Below are 9,802 nucleotides of genomic sequence, written 5' to 3' on the forward strand. Positions count from 1 at the left end.
TATAAGTCTGGCAATGAAGGAATATCTTGAATATACAATCCACTAGAAAATGATAATCCATAAAAGATAGAATCCCTAAAGGATTGATGATATTAAAATTATATTCCCGGGAAATCTAGCTATTCGATCGAAGTAAGGAAAATTCACTTTCATGGGGTATATATATTAAAAGCTTGTATATTGTTGGTCCTGAAGTACAATATTTAAAATGTAATATGAGTAAGTTACTAATCTTTTTCATGATTGAAAGATGTGATTTCATATGACAAGGGATAAAGTCATAAAAGTACCTTTTATAATAAGAGCATAAATAACTCGTATGTACAAGATAAATGATTAAACGAGTGTATGTAAAGATATTTGGCTTGAAGTCCAGATAGCCTAAGAATTTGTTGTCTAAGTCAAAAGGAAATTATGGATCAGAAGTCTAAAGATCCTAGATATTATAGAAATCAAACGAGCTATATTCTGCTAAGCTCAATTTCGTAAAAAAGAGATATATTTGACCAGAATGCATATCCTGAAGATATTGCTTTCAGGGGAAGAAATATGATGATGTTTGTAGTTGTGATCTTTTTCCTTATCATGGTTTTTGTCCTATTGGATTTTTCCATGTCAAGGTTTTAACGAGGAAACAAAGAACACACAAAGAATAGACGCCCAAGGAGAATGTTACAATATCAGAGATGAAAGTCTATCATTGTTCTAAAGATAATCCAAGAAAATGATCAATCATACGAAGACTCATGCACTACCGAAAATGGCGATGTTGGTATCTTACAAGTTCGTTCAAGTGACAATTTCGCTGACTTATTCATTAAGACGCTAACCACTACTACTTTCAAGAAGTTAGTTCACCTTATCGGAGTGTGTTATCTCAAAGATCTTGATGTATGTACACATGAGATGAAGTCATTACACGCTGCACTTTTTTTTCCTTAACCATAATTTTTTTTCTATTGGATTTTCCTGGTGAGGTTTTTAACGAGAAAACATCTACGGCGTTTTAAAAACACTTTGATATAATGGACATCAAAGGGAAGTGTTATGAATATTATTGTGAAGTCCATATGGAAAGTCCTAGATATACTTGTTCCCCACTGCAAGTTAGACTTTGTCTCCAAGCTATTGTAATCCTATATAAAAGACTCATTGTTCATGGAATAAGACACACCAATTACCTCTCTTCTCTTCTTTACTTTATAATAGTATGGATGCAGTTGTTTAAATATTTGTCGGAAGACAACTTTTCTGCTAAGTCATACTATGCGATTCAAAAACTAGTTTCTTATATTGCATTCTCAAATGATAAATGTGTGCACTGAAAATATTATGATATATCGGAAAAGGATGAGAAATTACACAAATGAGGAATCTTTCATAAGCCATGATATAAATCGTAGGATATTTTGGTGGAATAAAGTAAGGTGAAAAAGGATGTGATATCCACAAATTATAGACATGTTAAAACATACATTAATCTGAGAGAACAACTAGAAAATGAGATGACATGGATAAATTCAGAGATTGATGGAGAGGTCAATCATCCGTTAGATGCAAATGTGCGTAAATATTTCAATATGGTACACCATGGTTTTGCGTAAAATATTTGTAATGTTTATTTTGGAATGTGTAAGAAAAGATATTTTTTTTAACCAATAATGGTTATGAAGTAAAATCTTCCTCAGACATATGTGCATTGAAAAGAAAGTTTATATTCTTGAGTGTACTAGTAACTGAGCCTAAGCAACAAAAGTGGGTAGTTGTTCTTTTTCTCCAAGTTTTAATACATGAATAAAAATGAGTTATGGTTTATAATCTTGTTTGATTGTTTATATATGAATATATTCACTTGTATAATGATCCCTTAAACATTATTTGAGATTTTTAAAATTTTGCTTAAATATCATTATCTTATTCATTCTCACAAAAATATGACATTGCTTAGTAAATAATTTGACAAGGAATTCTCTTAATATGCCATTTATAATCTTAGCAATAAAGCTTTTGACTTTTTTTGCAAGATTATTAAAATGAGATAGAACAATTGACTACATACCATATATGTAAATCATCTACAGTATTATTATTAAATTTTTAAAATAGCATAATTACAAGAAAACTTTCACATCAACTTGGTATTAAGAATTAGTCAACTTGGTATAAATATCTATTTTCAAAATTAAATAAAAGTGTATCTTAAAAATACAAAATTAAAATAATTTTAATTAGAATTCAAAGTTTTATGGAGATTTAAATATCCCTAAAATTCCTAAATCAATAAAATCAGCATAATAAGGCGATTAATTATTTTTCCACTGTTAAATTTATTTGAACTTATATGGGTTTGTTAGGAAATATCTAAATCATAAATATAGCAAATACTTATTTATAATTTATATTTTATAAATTATAACCAGTACAAAAAAATTAATATTAATAACTTCAAATTTTCATTATATATATATATATATATATATATATATATTAAATACTATTTTGCACATTGCGCAAGAAAACACTTAGTATATATACAAATTTAAAGTAATATACATAAAAATATTATTAGGATATACGATGATGTTCACATAACATAATTTAAAAAACGGAGATTTATGAGAATATCTCTACATTATTAGTTTTTTTTTTTTTTGTCATCATCTCTACATTATTAGTATCTACAATCTTTATTGCTAATTTTTTTTATCTTTCATTATTAAGTGACTAGAGGGATGTCATACATCTTGCATGTGATAATGTGTCACCAACCCTTTGATACTATGCAAAACTTGCTTTACTTGTTTCTTTTACGATTATAAATATACTTAGTGACATCATTCCTTCCGACTAGGGCTACATTTTCGTCGGCACCACCGTGGCTGGTGCCATGATAGTGAGTCCAAGGGATCATGCTGGCCGCAGGAAAACAACAGCTACACTCATTAACACAAGGCAGTTCCGGAATGCTTTCACATGTTAGAGTTCTACAACCATCCGGTGATGTCGCCTCCCGTAGCGACCCCCAACATTCTACCTTGTTATACTCAGGGATGTTGGAATGGAAATAAATCCAAACAAGAGCATTTTGTAGCTCAGGGTAATTGTTTAACAAATCCTCATCTCCATGTACGAATGCCTTCAACACCTATAATCAATTGGTCCGATATCATTAATACACAGCACATAATACATTAATCAAAATTTGGTTAATACTTAATAACAAGACGTACCACAGGTAATTCTTTGCAAAATATGAAGTATCGAAGCTCTGCAATGAAATCCAAAAGTAAATGTCCGCCACTTATATGGCAATGAACGTGAAGCGACATTTTACTTTTTACCTTCTTCCACTCGGCAACTACTTCGTCCCGGTACAATCTATTTGCCCATCCCTGCAACTGGTGAAACCGAAGACCAAAAGTTTACATCCTAAAGACTAATTGACTTGTTGAACTCTTATTATAATACTTTACATATGTTAAATGGACAAGAGATGAACGAATTACCTGAGAAATATTAATAGAGTGAGAAATTGCTAAAGTTAATTTAGCGGTGATGTCACTATGAGTGAGAGTGTAAGTTCTTGGGAGCTTTGATGGATGTTTCTTCTCATCAACTCCTAAGAACAATACATTCAATTTAGAAGCTTCGAAGATCGCCTGTCCAAATAATCTTGCAACCTTAAATCATTTGAAAAGAAAAGGAATCAGATCGAATTAAGAAATTAACATGAACACTTGACCAAGATACTACATAGCAGTGACAAAATATTTTCATTGAGTTGGTAGTAAAGATAAAAGCCACAAAAGAAGAAAAAGAAAATATCAGAAACGGTGGCTACCAAAACGTAACATTACTCAAGGATATGGTTGAGAATATTACAGGAATAAAAGATTGGTTCTTTCTCTTGGATCTTGTAGTATTGGGAAAGAGTAGGCTGCTTCCTTGTTTATCTAAAAAATACGTTTTCAGGTTTGCCGGGAACAAAAGATTCGCCATCAAACCACCTCTCTCTCTCTCTCGTTCTCTGTAATGTAGAGAGACTATCATAAAACAAAAATTATATGTTACTTGATGCCAAATCTTAGCATCTAAACTATTTCTTTGTGTGTTGCCGACCAAAAATATTATATCAATTGACATATAAAACACGTGTGCAACTACTAAATTCATATTCTAAAATAATACAAAGGATAACATTTTTTTCATAAGCTCTATCAGTTAATCACTCAGAGTTGGCATAGAAATTCCCAGCTCACGCCCACGATATTCTCATTCTCATCATCCGCTGTGCTAGGTTGATAATGACAATGAGACCATAGGATCTTGCTAGTCGACGGAAAGAAACATTTCATTCATAGGCACGTGGTAGCGCCGGGGTTGTCACAGTTTTTGCGGGTCCTATTTTCATCGTAGTGGTCCTGCATGGCCTCTCAAAGCGGTCCCCAACATTCGACCTTGTTGTACCAGGGGAACTTCGAACGAAAATAACCCAAACAAGAGATTCTTGTAGCTAAGGGTGGTTATTCAACCCTATGAATCAACATCTCCTAGACATTATTTGATAATTAAGTAAATTTTGCGTATGTGTCATGATGATATAACATATATACTAACAATTATAACATGACTTATGACTAGTTGTAACATGGACAATAACATCATTTAATGTTGATTTAAAATTTTGGATTTTTTTTGAAATATAGTAATAATTCATATATCATCATTAAAGTAAATATATTTAAATATAACAATAAATAATAAAAGGATAAAAATATAACAACATTTTAAATTTTTTGAAATATGATTAATTCTATTTTATAATCATAAAAATTTTATTACTAAAAAAGTTCTTCAAAATTTTATGCAATTTAAAATATTTTTTTATCCTAATACCATTAATTTCCTTTTGATATCTACAAATTTTAGAAATACTATTTGGTTTTACTTTTTTTGATAATTATACAATCTATACTATTAAAGCAGGATCCTATTGTCATAATTACCTTAGGGGTATGTTTCCTTCACTAACATTGCATGTTTCATCAAGGGCAATTAAGTAATATTAATAACAAATCTATATTGGATCATTATTTTTGGATCCAGCCCAAATCAAATCTCTCTTGGGCCATTTGAGCCTATTAAAAAATCAGATTCAATTCTCACTTTTTTTTTTCCTTTGGGCCATTGAGTCCAAGTTCAAATAATTTTTTTTCAACTATTCTTAATTATTATTTTTTTCTTTTCTTAATATAATTTAAGCATTCATAAAAATAATTGATTTTTTTTATTGAAAAGTATAAATCTTTATTAAAAGTATATAATTTTTTAATTAAAATATTAACCCCATAATAAAATTAATTTATCAGAGTTATACCAACTTAATTCATTAAAAAATAAAGTTTATTTTTTAACATAAATAGTCATTTAAAATGAAATCGATAAATAAAGATAAAATTTTTAAATCTTTTATAAAATAAAACACAAATATAGGATAATATGACATTTACTAAATATTTGTCAATTGAAAAAATAATAATAATAAACCCGCGCTTTGAAAGCGCGGGTCAAAATCTAGTCTATACTATTAAAGCAGAATCCCTTATAGGATTATGCCCTTAGTTTTCGAAGGTATTTACAAAAGAATACCATTTCCTTAAATTGATTTTAAAAAATTAATTTTGCCTAAGTATATTAGACAAATCGCAGGATTAATTGTCTAATCACTTTGTTTGCAGCAGCATTTATGAATCTATATTTACTCCTAATGTTCTCTCTTTATTTTCTTGATTGTTTCCTTTTTAAAATTTTAAAGACCACGTATTAACTACACTATATATATATATACGAACTTGGGCCAGCATAAGGAACTATATTCGAGCTTTCTTAATACTAGATCCCCGCGCTACGCGCGGATTTTGTGGTTATATTTTTTTTTTTTAAGATTTAGTATAAATATATGATATCGTTTGACAATTTTGTTCGAAAAAACCTACAGAATTTGAGCTTAGAATATATCTGATTTTATTGTCTTCTTTATTAATGTTTACAGTTAAGCATTTTAAATTTAATTGGAAAGAGTAAGAAATAAACCATACATAATCTAAGGGGTTTATGGTTTTATTTGGAGAATTATTAAAACAAAATTAATAATAAAGCATGTTAGCAGTGTAACTTTAAGAAGTAATATTCATTATGAGATGAAATAATGTTATAGAAATCTTGAAGCCATTGAGCTTAATACTACAGCCAACGATCGAGCATCTTGTTTGTTTTCTTAAGTTGAAGGTAATACATCCAAAAGTATGTCTATTTGTTCTAGTAGACAGTCGTAATAGAAAGTGCACTTCTTTCTTTCTTTGGGGCTGATTGATATATCATTGGAAGATTTGTGGTGCAAATTAAGAAGAAATGAGCTATACTCAGTTTTGTTGAGAGGGAAACATTGCATAATTACTTATGGCAAACATTGGAAGTACGTGACGGGTTCTCAATAAGTATATGAAATGTTGAGTCATTTTATATGCAGCCACTTGGATAATGTTTTAGAAGATTAATAAAAAAGTGTAGCTTACATCTTGTGAAGATAATTTTGTGTGTTTCTCTCTTAAAAACAGAAACATAGGACTGTGCAACCGGAATATATTATGTTGTTCTTCTCCCTCTCCCGGAAGTAAAATCCTCTCTTCTCAGAAGCAACATAAAACGTAGCATTCAAAACACTTTTATTCATCAGTTTTTTTGTTTATCTCTGTCGAGTGTTAAAGATTAATTTTCTTACTCTTATGCTATGACAAAAAGTATTGTCGTAAAAATGTGTCTGAATTTTAGTGATCCAAAACAATTATATATTCCAAAAACTAAAATAATAATTTTTAATTATTATTATTTTTATCTTCGTCAGATGTTAGTTATTAAATTTCTAACTATTTTGATATGAAAAAATTTTATCATAAATGTGTTTGGAATTTTGGTGATCCAAAACATTTATATAACAGATTTAAAAATAAACAACTGATAACATAGTTTTATTTGTCCATTATACTTAAACCTTTTAAACCGATAAATAAACTGTTATAGTTTAAAACTTTGATTTGTTTTTCAAAAATATTCAATAGCTATATTATTAACTACTGTGTTTATTCTGGTCATCAAACAAAATACTATATTTTCTTATTCCTCTGCCTTTTGTTTTTGTAACACAGACCTCTGCCTTTTTAAGCCAATTCAAAAATGGCTCGTAAGATAAAGAACCAAGATAAGTGGATCAGTGAATTAAACATATGATAAGCAACCAAAACTTTAACCAAAAACAAAAAAAATATAGTCAACCAAAAAGATATACAGACTCTATAAACTTTTTGTATAAAAAATGTCTAACTCACACAGAACTACAGAAGTGTATCTTCTTGAGGGGACCAACCTCTTCTCCTCATCTCATTGAGAAATAATGCATACCATGAAAGACAAAGGAACAATGGAGGGACCTTAGTGACTAAATATCAATCGACTCAGACTTGTTATCCGAAATATCATCTGTAATAAGAAGAGATCATCACCACTAAAGAAGATAAGTAGAGAAAGACGCTTAAATTACAATAATTTCAAACGCTTAGAAAGTGATGCATACTATATATATGGAATAGCAGCCCATCCTTCTTTTTAAGACACGTATGAGAACCTCTCCATCCCAGCGCCACCAGTCTTTGTGTTTGATTCTCCATCTTCGTCTCCAAATCCAACAGATACACGAACAAAACGTTCTACCACTGATTGATACTGTGGGAAAGTCTTTTCGGCTATCAGCCCTTCGAAAGTTGATCCAGGCTTCATTGCTTTAGACCGAGTTTGAGGCCGCGTAGCTGGTGGTTCTCTCACATGTGGCCCATGAGTAGTGCAAGAAGAAAATTGAAGCCAGAATTTCTTTCCCCAAAACTCAAAAAATAAAGCTGCATAAGTTTAGCTGCACCAGAGGAACAATGGCTTAATGGAGATCAGAGGCCATGGAGATTAGGGTTGTGAAAGTTCTATATGTATTGAACCTAGACACTGTTATATAGCGAGGTTGTGGAGAGTAGGGAAGATAGAGAGGTGTCGATAAACCGGCGAAGATTTGTTGTTGGAGAGGAAGAAGAAGCGTAAGAAAAAGAAAGAGAGATTGGATTGGTGACATGGCAGTTTAATTGGTTCTGAATATTTTTGTTATGTGTCATGCCTAGAAATCTTTCAATATAATTCATTTTATATAGTAGAGATTAATGGTGGTAGAAAAAAAAGGAAAGAAAATCATTTGAATTAAGGCAATTCCTGAACAACTTTTAAAAACGTTTTTGTCACAAAAAGATCTCAAGAAATAAAATGACCGAAAATTTTAATTTCTACATCTTACTTTATAGATATATAAATAATAATAAAATATTTTTTATATAATTTCGAAATATATGTTTTAAATTTGAATTTTTGTAAAAAAAATTTGAATTATTATTTTTGAAATATTTTTTTTTAATTCGAAAGTGCTTTTTAAAACTATTTTTACAATTTTTATTTTAAATTTTTAATATTTTTTTCTATTTTTTAAGTTGTGATTTGCATTATGTTAAAGTTGTGCTTTGTATATTATTATTTCATTCTTCAATTTGAGTTTTTTGTATGTGAGTATATTTTATTACATTGATTTCAAAAATTTTATGGGTATAGATGATATTCTCAAAGTTGAGTACTATGAGTATAGATTTTAAAAATTCATAAACCAAAAACAATGGAATCTCAAAATTTCATAATTTTTCTAGAATTCTTTGCCAAGTAACCCCCTTAGTATAAGGTGCTGATGCAAGTGATTCTGATTTCACTTCTCAGTTGCAAGTCATTGTTCAAGATCTGTAAACCACATAGATAATAATAATTAATAATAGCACACTTATGTAATTTATAGGAATTAGACTTTATTATACACGATGGATAAGACAGACATGTTTCCAACACGTCTGAAATATCAATTATTAAAATAGAGGAGACTAAACTAAAAGCGCGTACTGAACATGCAGAGGCTGGAGGAAATTGAGGACGCGGAGCGCCACCACTAAATCTCCAGCATTACAGATTCCCTCTTTCTTTGCGACTTGGACACCGAAACTAATCATGTTCCCAATCGTTTTCGAATCCGCCCCCATCAGCGGAAGGATCCCACGGAACACCAAGCCATGACTGGCCACATGAGACGACCATTTAAAGGACTCCAACATCGAAACAACCAAGAGAACAGGAACGCTCGGCCTGCACCTGGCCACAAGATTTACCGCAGCCTTGGCAGTGATAATGATAGCCTTTGCTTTGGGGTCTCAGGCGTAAGTGGCTTTCTTCGCCATGATGGGGAGTACTTTTTATAAACACACAACAAAGAGAGAGACAAGAGTATGGACCTTTGTGTCGAGCATGACGGCGCAGAGGATACCAGTGTTCCGTATGGCGGTTCTGAGATTATTGATAGTTTCTTGGTGGTGTGCGTGAGACCCCTCAGAGAAATCGAATCGGGCTATGTTCATACCAGCTTCGAGAAGCTTCTCTATCATCTCAACAGATCTAGACGCTGCTCCAAGTGTCCACACCATCTTAGTCTTTGCCGCTCTTTTCTTAATATTTTGTTCAACTTTCACGTACGCCATTCTGGAAAATCCCCTAGGCTTCTTTTTTAATAGAGAATTGTCCGTTTGTGTTTGTGGAAAAAAAAATATATAATCAGACAACGGAGAAATGGATCTGCCTTGTCTGAAAAGTAACAACCTTTGTTTTGCTTCTTATTAGG

General features: G+C 30.9%; 1 protein-coding gene across 2 annotated transcripts; it reads right to left on the reverse strand.

Moving 5' to 3' along the window:
• Positions 1-2,666: 2,666 nt before the first annotated feature.
• Positions 2,667-4,700, reverse strand: LOC106379154 (magnesium dechelatase SGR1, chloroplastic). 2 transcript variants are annotated; one of them, XM_048747770.1, is made up of 5 exons: positions 3,883-4,700; positions 3,507-3,680; positions 3,342-3,398; positions 3,231-3,268; positions 2,944-3,145 (listed from the first exon to the last, which is right to left on the reverse strand). In XM_048747770.1, exons 1-5 carry the CDS (start codon positions 4,171-4,173, stop codon positions 3,139-3,141), a joined length of 567 nt encoding a protein of 188 aa, XP_048603727.1. In that variant the 5' UTR covers positions 4,174-4,700; the 3' UTR covers positions 2,944-3,138. The 2 variants fall into 2 exon arrangements, with proteins under 2 accessions (XP_013674621.3, XP_048603727.1); XM_013819167.3 differs by having other exon boundaries at positions 2,667-3,145; positions 3,231-3,398; positions 3,883-4,262.
• Positions 4,701-9,802: the final 5,102 nt, after the last annotated feature.

Source organism: Brassica napus, chromosome C2 (genome assembly GCF_020379485.1).
Source record: "Brassica napus cultivar Da-Ae chromosome C2, Da-Ae, whole genome shotgun sequence".
Lineage (NCBI taxonomy): Eukaryota > Viridiplantae > Streptophyta > Magnoliopsida > Brassicales > Brassicaceae > Brassica > Brassica napus.